This window comes from Amphiura filiformis, chromosome 12 (assembly GCF_039555335.1).
Source record: "Amphiura filiformis chromosome 12, Afil_fr2py, whole genome shotgun sequence".
In the NCBI taxonomy this organism is placed as follows: domain Eukaryota; kingdom Metazoa; phylum Echinodermata; class Ophiuroidea; order Amphilepidida; family Amphiuridae; genus Amphiura; species Amphiura filiformis.
In genome coordinates this window covers 1,710,877-1,723,185 of record NC_092639.1, presented here as the reverse complement: position 1 = coordinate 1,723,185, position 12,309 = coordinate 1,710,877, and the positions used below count along the sequence as shown (strand labels likewise).

Sequence of the window (12,309 nt, the reverse complement as noted above, 5' to 3'; positions counted from 1 at the left end):
ATCGCTACCTCATTAATTAGTCATAGCCTTAAGCTGATATTATAAGCATTATTTCTTACGGCTAAAAAACTATGTTATATAAAAACATCTGGGTATTAAGAGTAGGATTTGGTATAAGTTACACATATCGACTGCTCAGTGCCAGTATAGTGGGTAAGTGCAATAGCTGCCCTGTGAACATTTGGCAATTACCGTAAAACCTCGTCTACAAGTATATAACGTTTTTGATAAAAGCTAAATTAATACGGTACATGCGTAAATATGCCAATACAATAGGTCTTACAATAATACTTGTTTGTATATGTTTGGATCTGTAATTTATTTGCTCAAATTCCATAATGGTACCTGGATTAATTTAGCTTTCATCAGAAGCACTATATGCTTGTAGACAAGGTTTTATGGTATTGTACTCATCTACACATAGACGGCAGCTATTGCACTTACTCACTTCAGGCACTTAGCAGTCGATATATAGAGTACCTACAGTACCCTTTTTAGAATATATAAAGAGATTAAATATAAATCCTTATTCTGAAATGACACTACAAAATATCTGAACTATGAAAAAATGTAAGAAATCAGAAGGTATTTCATGTGGTCTTAAATAAAAGTACCCTGGTGAAAAAACAACAGCTGCAACCCCTAAGCTGTATGAGAATATTGATGATATGCTACCTGGTTATGAAACGTACACTGAGCTCTGATCTAAAGTAATCAACGTTTTATGATTTACTACAAATGTCAACAATGGACTATTTCAGTTCAAATCCACACTCCCCTTATGGAAGATCAGTATGACCTTAATCTCCCCTTTAACATAGGGAGTGTGAATTTCAAATGGGGTTACCTAAATGGGAGAACATTCAAAAACAGGTATGCAAAAGCACACATACACCACATACACATCCCAACACTTAATGTATATAAATTGTAGCCTCAACAAATAGGCCTACCCCAATTATTTGAAAATTGTTAACAGTGGTGTGGCATCATATGGGCATGGGGGGGGGGGGGTACATGCCCCCAATCGATTTAAAAATTCCAAAGGAAAAATTGCTGAAAAATGACTCACGCTACGCTACGCTACTGATCGTTAAAGTTAAATGTTCCAACTAATTTACATGAAATGGGTGATGTTTTCCATTGTAGAGATATGGTATGGCTTTTCAAAATTAAATATCATAACATATGCAAATATACATGATGGCTATTTTGTAGTATCTGTTAAAAATAGCTCTTGTAAATTGGGCTATTCCACACATCCACACACCCTATGGAATACATGACTGCAAATCTTCCACAAAGGGATTGTGAATTTCAAATGGAGTTACCTGAATGGGTGACGCCATTTAAAATTTACCCCCCCCCCCCCCTGCCCAGTGTCTTAGCTAGCCACCTGTCTGGTTGTCTAAAGATAGAGAGTTTGCTCCTGGGATGGGCAAAATTAATGCCTTTGACAGATGCTGCATTATAATTGTAGGTATTGACAAAGGCTATTGACCTTTTTAGTAGACCAGCTTTGCAAAACAAGGCCATAGCAAGACATATTTGAATTCTTTAATTGAACCCCAATGGGCTGTAGAGGTCTGGTAAATGTTTTAAAGGTCAAATTAGGACAGGCATTTTTATTCAAATGATGGGCAAACCTTAATTTCTAGCTAAGACCCTGCCCTGGCCCTCAAGTAAATGTGATATAATTAGAGAATATTGTACCAAATTGTTCATTCAAACACCCACCTCAATAGCAAAACTATATCAAACAAACCAAAAAATAATAACAAGTAATAATTTCACGAAAGTTGTCAAAAAGTAGCTGCCAAAAAGGAATCCAGATTTGCGTATTCCAGATGTATCCTGTGTGTTTAGAGTAGTAAGAGGAGACTAGTTCTTCTGCCATTGTGGGTTCCCCTTTCCTCATTTGCTCACAATTCTAATTAAATTACCTCCAGGGCTAACCTTTTATACTGTATAGCTGGATACAAAGCTGGATATTTTTGCGGCATTCATTTTTTGTGGATTTTTGAGCACTACCTGCCGATCTAACATTGCCTCTGATTGGTCAATTACATGATATTTTCACTTTAATTACCAATCAGAATGGATCTTTGCAAATAATTCACCCCAATTTTTTTGGCGTGGTGAAATTATTCTAACAATGTTGCTGATTGGGCCAATTGATAATGAAAACTTCTATTTGGCCAATTGGCAGGTAGTTCTCATGGGGTTAAGAGTTTATGGTTTTGTTTATTATACAATTTTAAACAGTTACACATTAAAGCCTATCAGTCAAAAAATGTTGTAAGCTTTTAAATTTGCAGTTTTGGAATTAGTAACTGAACAAAAATAAAAATTTTGCATTATTGAAATCAGGTACTGTTTGTGGACATTTTGACATAATAATATCATACATCAATTGTTTCCAGAAAATTCTATTCTACATATAATTATACCACATAATTAAAATATTACTGGTAAAAGAAACATCTGATTATTGGAAGCAATATTGATTTACATTTTCAATTTTGGAAAAAGAAGAAATCAATTATGTTTTATAAAATATCAACAACAAAAAAAACCCCAAAAAATAGGAACCTGTAAGATTGTTATGCAGCAGACTAATTTTTCACCAATTGTATCAAGTTCCACCAGGGCAGTCAGGATTAGGGCTTTGGTACAATTACCGAATAGGGTGCAACTTCCTATACTTGAGTCCAGTCCTCGTTTACGGAGTTTAGGGTTAGGGTTTAGGGTTGGGGTAGGGCAGTCTTGTAATAAGACTAGTAGAGTTGCACCCTATTCGGCAATCGCTCCAGGGCTTTATCAAAGAGGAGGGTCTGGACTAAATGAAAGTCTGTGCATAATGCTCTAGTAAACCCACCATACTGGAGTGTCACCCATGGGGACCAAAAGATTTGTGCTATTATCAACATTCATGTAAATTCAAGTGTAAACAATTTTATTTATTTATTTGTTTATTTGTTTGTTTATTTATTTAAGTTTTCTTATATTGCAAATTAAACCAAGCTATACATGAATCAGCCTGAACAATGTGAAAATAAATTGCCCTGAAAATATTGCAAATTAAACCCATCTACAAATGAAGCAAACCTATAATGTAGGCCTGAATGTGAAAATAAATTGCCCTGAAAATATTGTATATTAAACCAAGCTATAAATGAAGCATACCTGAATCTGAACCATGTGAAAATAAGTTGCCCTAAAAATATTCCAAATTATACCCAGCTATTAATAAAGCATATCCAGGTTTAAATGATGTGAAAATAAATTGCCCTTAAAATTGCTTCATTTTCCCTGGGGATCGTATTTCCACAAGGCACATTAATGTTACAATAGAAGCACAGCAATACATGCATGCCATACACTAGGATCCACAACATGCTCATCTATCAGGGCACATTTCTTGAACCCCAATATAGTTGCACATTCATTGAATGACCTTTGAAAATGTGGGTACACAAACTTACACTCCGCAACTTGAGGTCAAATTTTGCTCCATGATTGCTTAATTGAGGTTATTGAACTATGGCATTGGGATGAGGCCATTGTGGTCCATAGTGATACACTAGCTATCATACCACTTATGACATACGATAATAGACAGCATCCCATCATGTCACTCACTGCATACAATGCTAATGTATACATCCCTATTCTTTTACTTCTTATCTTCTTTCTTTCTCTCTATTGCTTTTTTTTTCATCTAAAAGCATTTCATCAAAGAAAACTTGTCAATTCACAACATTCCATGGGCTGCTTTTGTTCGTCTTTGTACCAAAAATCTATGGAAGGCGAATGGCTTAGAAATTTAAGTAAAATTTCATTTAAAAGTACATGTAAGTGCACAATTTTCATGTCAGATACGTTATGATGTTAATGATTTGTTAGGATAAATTGATGTCAGATTGGCGGTGATTTTGTAACACAACATATAATCAGGAAGCTAATATTTCACAACTTCCACATTCAATATTTACCATCTAAATTACTGTAATGCACTATTCTATATTTTCCCCATCCCCTTATCATGGGGCATGTGGGAAAATGTTACGGCTTGCAATTTTCAAGTTATTACATTTAAACCCCATGAGAACTACCTGTCGATCAATTGGACCAATCAGCAACATTGTTAGAATAATTTCACCAAACAAAAAAATTGAGGTGAATTATAATATTTGCAAAGCTCCATTCTGATTGGTGATTAAAGTGAAAATATCATGTAATTGACCAATCAGAGGCAATGTTATATCAGCAGGTAGTGCTCAGGGGGTTAAGTACATTTCCCGACCCTTGGGGATCACTGACATGCCCCCAAATGCACCCAAACCCTTGGTTGCAGGGTCAAGATAACATATTAAAAAAAAGCTGCCTGTGAAGCGCAACAATTGGTTAAGACCGATGTAATCCAAGATTGAGGGAGTATTTGAATTAGAGGTACTAGAGTAATACATAAGGAGCTGTGCAATAATTATGACCCTTGGGGGGAGGGGAAAGAAATGTTTGGCGAGCCAAAAGGGGGGGCAAGCAATGTTTGGGAGCAAGTGATTTTGGCACACATTCATGGGGCGCCTTTTAAATAAAACGCTCAAAAATGGCTCAGGAAAACAGTACAGAAACGCTTAAATATGCAAATTTTCCAACAAGCTGCGCTCGCAACATGTATCTAGACCATTTCAGGTTTGTAAATTGGAATCCCAAAAATTTGGCATGCGCAAGTGGGGGAGGGGGTAAAGAATTTTAGACATGCCAGGGGGGCAAGCGATTTTTGGCAGGCCAAGACAGGGGGGGCAAGCGATTTTTGGCGAGCCGTTTGGAAATTTTACCCCCCGGGCTCATAATTATTGCACAGCACCTAATCGTTAAATTTGCTTAGTCGATCCTTAGTTCTAAGAGCATCTACGGTTGATCCAAGATGGCACAAGTTTGGCCGTGTTGCCTCCCGGTGGGGTCACTCAACTTGCAATACTGACCGCACGATCGTTACCAAAATCAAGGAAAAAGGGCTCATTTTTAGGGCATGTCCGCGGACAAAATTGTCTGTGAAATTGGAAAAATAGGGGTGTTTTATTGCACAAATGTCTGCGAAATTGAAAAAAGGGGTTCTTATTATTTTCTCCTGATCCCGTGGCCAGATAAAAAAAATCACAGGAATAAATTTGGTTTCCTACTTTGTACTCATCCCGTGATCAATATTGTTCTCGGTTCTGATCTGTGATGCCCTTGTTAATTACTGGGAAAAAACATTCATAGGCCTAAAAATCCCTTCCTTGAAATGTTGAAATAGGGTCAAAATTGCTAATGTGTCCTCGGAATCTAAAAAATAGGGGTGTTTCAGAGTACCATTTTGTCCTTGTTTTGGAGTAAAAAAGGGGGTAAATTTCATGATTTGTCCTTGAAATCGACTGCGAAAGGGGGTAATTTGCACTTGTGGTAACAGTCCTATGCGTCCCCCCTGCCAGGGAGTGACCCCACCGGGTGTTGCCTTACCGTAACACATGATCCTCTGTGTACAGTGACCCATTCACTGCTAACTTCTTCTATATCAAAGGCCTCTATGGATCTATTTTGTGCAAATTGTTCTCGTTTCTGATTGGCTCCTGGGTGCTCTGTAGGCAGCAAAAGGTTTCAGCAATATTATTATATCACTAAGAATATTAAAAATATCTTGTAAATTTGGAAACATAGGTTCTTTATAAATAACATTTTATAATTTGCCGGTTTACAACATGTAATCATTGTTTCTCTTGCTTGTGTTTGATTATAATTAATCAAGTCATACAAATGTAACAACATAATAAATGTTTTTTGGGTGTTTTTTTTGGTATCTTTCAAATCTCCTCTCTTATTAGTTCATATTTACTTGATATTGGGATATTCCAGTTGAAATCCATATACCTCCAATGTAAGACATGTCCTTAATCTCCCAGGGAATGTAGATTTCAAATGGAGTCACACTTCCAGGTAACCCCATTTGATATTCACACTCCCTGTGTCATGTCGTTAAGATCATGTCATGGTAGTGTATGGATTTCAATTGAAATAGCCCATTTCTTAAGTAAATAGATAGGGTTTCACGACGGGATTCCATAACAACTGATTTTTATTCGGGTGCGCTGCCGGATATCACATTACCGGTGCAGCCGGTCAATGTGTGAAATTGGTCAAGCTTTCGTCAGATGTGGCTCTGACTTCATCATGAACTATGTCCTGATGAAGTCAGAGCCACATCTGACGAAAGCTTGACCAATTTCACACAGTGACTGGCTGCACCAGTACTGTCGTTTTCACACATTGACCGGCTGTACCGGTAATGTGACATCCATCGGCGCACCCAACCCGAATAAAAATCAGTTGTAGCCCATTTCTTATTCTCTGTATTATGCATTGCCTATAGCATCAACTTTGACCAGCACTTACTTGGTGACGCTGTTCCAATACCACCTGGCATATTTCTTCGTAGACTTTTACTTGCTGGAATGATACCTTCACCTGCTCTAACTCTCTCTTCAAGCCGACCAGCGGCATCACATCGATCCTCTGCAATCTGCTGAAGTTTCTTGGCAACTGTGGAGAAAAATGATGATGATGATGATGATGATTGATGATGATGATGATGATGATGATGATGGGATTTTAACTTGTTACTTTGCAATATGTTCACAAAGAACAAAAATCCAAACCCATCAGGTGGACAGACTTTCCAAGTAGGAACGGTCAGTCAGGATTTTTTATCTGGAGGCTAAAATGACCCAAATTTAATTATCAGCAAAAGCTTGGAAAATATGGCAAAAAACATTACATACGTATTATAAACACATGTGTTAAAGTTTCAGTTCTATTCAAAATGTTTTAATAACATATTTAAATGCCAGGTTATATAAAGGTCATGAAAATATTTTTAAAATGTTGTATGAGAAAAAGCACTACGACAACATTTTGAAAATGTTGTCAAAATGTTATTGTAAAACATTTTTGGCAAATATTTTTGCAAAATATTTTGACAACTCTTAATTAGAATGTTTGCATCAAGTTTTCAAAATGGTTTTCAAACGTTATCACAATGTTTTATACCTTCTATATTATTATTATAGTCAAGTTAGCTCAATCGATAAGGCGTTCGACTGTGGTGCGAGAGGTTGTGGGTTCAAACCCTGGCGGTGCCTAGTACGCTCACGTGGAAAGAAAATTGAGTTAGCTTGAAATTCCCCTGGACAAGGAACTCACTGCTAATTTGTCTCGTTGTAACCCGTACGAAACTCGGGGAGCTGATCCTGGTTGTGATGGTTATCTGTGGAATGTCTAGGGTGTGCGCTCTTGAAGCAGCAAAGTCCCTGATTTGTTGTTTAATGGTTTGTGGAATGATGTGGGCCGTAGTGGTCAGCGACAACCTGTAAAGTGTGCTGAGGCTTGTGGATCAACATCTAGGCGTTGTGCCTGTGCGTAGCGCACTATAAATCACTGCGCTTTTTTAAATTATTTTTTATATAACCCAACAATAAAATGTTTTCTGTAAAAAGGTTTTGTGTTTGCTGGGATGTTCTGGATTTAGACCAAGTCAAGGTCTTGGACAGAGACCACGAGACCACAAGCGGTTTGGAGGCATTGGGCTATTCCATTAGAAATCCACACTACCCCTGTGGAAGATTTTGGAAATATCTTCAACAGGGGGAGTATGAACTTTAAATGGAATTAACACATTAGCAGCTCCATTTGAAACTCACCCTCCCTCAGTAGAAGATTCAGGTTGAATCGTTCTCAGAGGGTATACATATGAAATTCAAATGGAGCTGCCTAATGTGCTCATTCCATCTGAAATTCATACTCCCCCTGTGGCAGATATTTCCAAAATCTTACACAGGGGTAGTGTGTATTTTTAATGGAATAGCCAAAATGAGGTTTTTTCAGCTTACCTGCAGGGTAATGGCGTAGTACATTTTGTAAGTCACTCTTATCCAACTGTAGAAGATCACAATGTACTGCAGCTCGTATACTATTGGTCCTGGGCATACTAAAAATGAGGCTGACCTATACACAACAAAATCAACAACAATAAATATTAATGCTCTGAAAGTGCGCTAGCCATAAGCTTCAACATAAAAAATCCAAGTTTTGAGATATTTTGTCGAAATATCAAGAGCTATCTTAAGAACCCCTGAACCAATACTAGGCTTGTTTGTACTCATTTTGATACATTTTTCATGCTGATTCCAAATATGGTCATGAAACTTGACAATTCTGATTTTTTAAATTTTGATTTTTTAAAACTTGTCGCCTGCAGTCGACATCAGCGTGGAGAGAGTTAACTGACATTGTCAGTGCGTGAAAAAAGTAGTAGTCCAGTTGTCTACTAGACTACCAGATTTCCTACCACAGTAATAGAAAATTAAACAGTAGTCTGGATGACTGCAGTTTTTGTCACAATTTTTCACAAGTGTCAACAAAAGTTTAAGACTTTTCTCGACTGAAAAAGACATTTAATATTGACTTTGAGATATTATACCCAATATTAAAAAGTGCACAACTTTCAATGTATTTTATTGTTCTGAGTAAAATTAAAATAACCATGTAGTCTGGAACATTAAGTCCATTGGTGTAGTATTTTTCATCAAAATAAAGCTCTGTAAATAGCACATGATGAACCTGAAAACTTAGTATTGGATTTGCCCGACAAATGACTCAATCGCATAACATTTATTTTAGGAACGAGAAATTAATGCAATGCTTACCTCTCCAAATAGTCTGCCACATCGCAGAGTTGCAAGAGAGGTCTCATCATCTTCAGCTGACAGGACCTGAAAGTGACAATTAAAATAAACAGAAAAGTAAATTAGAGTCGGTCATCAGTGTTCTAAATTGGTAAATTACCGGTATTTTATATTAGTAATTACGGTACTATAATTACCTGGTAATTTACCCAATTTTATTTTACTTACCGAAAAATAGGTAAGTGTTTCTAGACTTTGATTTGATTTGATTTATTAATATTCCAGGCAAACATACATACAATAGCAGAAAAAAGCCACAAAAAAAAAATACAAACACAAATAGTCAACGGGGTCCCTGGGTAGACTGCTGCCCTCAGTCGTCAACCGTCTGGATTGACGACTGAGAAAACTACGTGGAAAAAAAGTGACGGATTTTGCAACAGGATTCCTGAGGCATAGAGCATGCGCAGTTGTGTCCAAATTGACCTTTTGACCGAGTTTGTTGTTTTTAGAAGTTCAGAGCGCGATCTTGTCACAGCGGCGCGGTACAGCTGACAGCGGTATACGGCGCCGCTAGTCAGTCGCGCCTTCGGCGCAACACTGAAATCGCATTGAATAGTTTTCAAAAGTCCGTCATGATATTGGCTGTAAGATAATCAGTCGTCACTACGAAGCATACACAGTACATGCGAAGTGTAGACGGCTGATTGGAATTAGTCTAGTCCCTGGGGTCCATACTGCACACCTGCATTTTGGTGTCCCCTATAATTGTTACATACATTGTGTATATTATGTACATGTACATAGTGAACCATGATTTTTCACTATTCTGGTTAGAAAATAGCATATTTTGAACCTGTTACAGCTTGGAAATATTTGGATTATCACCTTTATTCATGATCATATTAAATATAACCACAAGGCACATTCACTGATTTAGGGCTAAAAATGCTCATGTCATAAGTTGGTACGGTACCCTTTAAACACCGCCAACACGAAAAGTATTATATTCTGAATATTAGTATCAATTAATCTCATTTAATATAGTATGTATTCCAAGTAAAACAGCATTGTCTGAAAGGATATCTTTTGATTTTCTAACCATGCATCGTGTTTTGAGCCCCAGTAGCGATCAATCTCATTAAGTATAATTATGTATATATTCCAAGCTAAAATACCAGAGGTTTATTTTACTTGTACCGACTTACAGTAATGGTCAAATAGACAAAATATTAGTCTCTCATTTAGCACGTCATTTTTTCACAATTATGTTATTTTGTATTCTTAATTGAAAAGGAGTACTCTGAAAAATGGAAGCCAACGCTGTGCCCAACACATAACCTCAATTTATTCGTAAGGTATGGTCTAGGCCTAGTTCTTTTTACACGATGATCAGGAAAAGCAATTGGCCAGCATAGCAGTGAGTGACAGTGATGAGGACTTTTTTGCAAAATAGTAATTTAATAGTATACTAGAAATTTTAACTGACTGAACACAGCTTTGAACAGCTGTATGTGATCCAACCGCGTTTGTATCACATATTTCAAACTACAACACGAACGCATGACCTTGTCCTTGCCGGATATGATAATTAATATATAAACCAATCACAAGTGCAGTGCGTTGGCATGATTTTATTCATTCACTTCTATGTTACACAAGCACAGACACACATGTTGACCAGTGTACATCGTGCAGTGAATGCGGAAAATCGCCACCCTGATGTCAGGCTGTGTTCATTCATAAATTGAAATTTCATGGTATAAACATATTAAAATTCTAGTCATATGACTCATAAATGAACTAATTGTAGGTATGCCAGGCAAACCTTAGTTAACACATTTGCTAGTCAGCGAAATTCGCCTAGACCGGGGACCAAACACAATACATATTTACATAGAAATTTCAATTTTTTTTTCAAGAACAGGTCGGTCAAGGAAATAACCTGAAATATGTTTTCTATACTTCACTTGACCCAAATATATGATTTTTTATGGTGATGACAGATGAGATGAGACACTCACACATGGAATTTTAGAGGGATTTTAATCCATTAAAAAAAGCTGCTATCATCATGAGACTACGAGATCTAGAAACACCCCCGTAATGCTGTTTTTGGGAATTTTGCTAGCAGAATCTTTTTGATGAAAGTCGATCTTTGAAAAGATGTAACTTTGCCACGGAAAGTGCTATGACAAAAAGATTTTAAGTTTTGGCTTTCTTTACTCAAGGGCTTAAATTTGATATAAAAATGATGCAGTTTGATGGCAAATTTAAATTCACCTGGCATATGGTACCTACTGCTACTAATTGTAATTGTAAGCTTACTGGTGCAAGCATATTTCGACCAAAAGATCAAGTTTACACATTATAGTTTTACTTACATAATAGAATGAAGACTTAAAATTAACGGTCAAGTGTCACTTGTTGCTGCTATTATGAATAGGGCGTGAAAACTATAAAATCATAAGGGCGCACACCACTAAATAATCTTCCCATTGAAACACGTGTAAAAACACCGGTTTTCTTTGCTCATTTTGAGGCCTTTTGGGCTCGTTTTAAAATATTTTATGATGACCAGTCGATTGCAAATCGATGAAAGTTTAACATATGTTTCAATGTATGGGGTTCTTCCATCTCGTTTTTTCCCGCTAGGAGGCCGCGAACAGCGCCCTCACTGTTTTGACATGCTCTCAAGACTGCAAACCCGATTCTGCCATTTTTAATTCGCGGACCTATTTTCTCAATAATTATAAAATGCGACTCTTTTGGCGACTCAAATTTATGTATAGGCTTTACACTTTTATTTAAGCTATAATTCGCCACTCTTTCTGATTAATAAGTCTACAGACCAGCCCAAAATACCTCAAAAAGTTTCTGTTTTTACCGGAACTCATTAGGGTTACACAAATGGCGCATTGATTTAGTGGTGTGCCCTTCAAGGAATAATGATGTTCATAAAATCGAATTTTTTTATATTTTTCTTAAAATATAAAATGTTTTGAGTAAAACACTCAAGGTTTGAGTGCTCTGTGACATCCACATCAAGAGAAATGTCCTATCAAAGATACATGGTGCATTCCAAAAATGTACACATTTTCAACATTTTGACCATCTGTGCTTATTTCCCTAGATTTGCATTAAATACCAATTCTCAACATATAGTTTTAGACCGTTTATCTGCTAAAACCGCTTTAAAATGAAAAGAAATTAGGTTTCATAATGGCAAAGGTCTATATATTAATGATTTTACAACAATCACCCCCCTACAAAATAATTAAGATTTGAGAGGTTTAAAGACTTGTGCCGATTTGTCACCTTAAGACAATTTTGCTTCAAATCTGAGAAATATTAGTTTTCACACAATATTTGACAGTTTCTTTAACTTTGAAGGCCTCTGAGAGAATAAACTTAGCGCGACTTGCATCTAAAACGCATTAAATATATTCACTAACATTAAAACTATCTATATAAATCAAAAAACCGCAATTTAATCGAAAGCCAACTTCAATTTTGGCTGAATCTCTCAAGAGCCCGATTTTACGCCTAGGCCCTTCGAAGGGCGCACACCACTAAATAATCTTCC

The 12,309-nt window shown here is 36.7% G+C and overlaps 1 protein-coding gene across 1 annotated transcript in view; it reads right to left on the bottom strand.

The window, feature by feature from the left end:
• The window catches only part of LOC140165632 (uncharacterized), a 361,058-nt gene that overhangs the window by 101,379 nt on the left and 247,370 nt on the right, over window positions 1-12,309 (bottom strand). Inside the window, 4 exon segments of the mRNA XM_072188920.1 lie at window positions 5,506-5,624; window positions 6,436-6,582; window positions 7,929-8,043; window positions 8,745-8,810. Coding sequence (XP_072045021.1) covers window positions 5,506-5,624; window positions 6,436-6,582; window positions 7,929-8,043; window positions 8,745-8,810 — 447 coding nt within the window.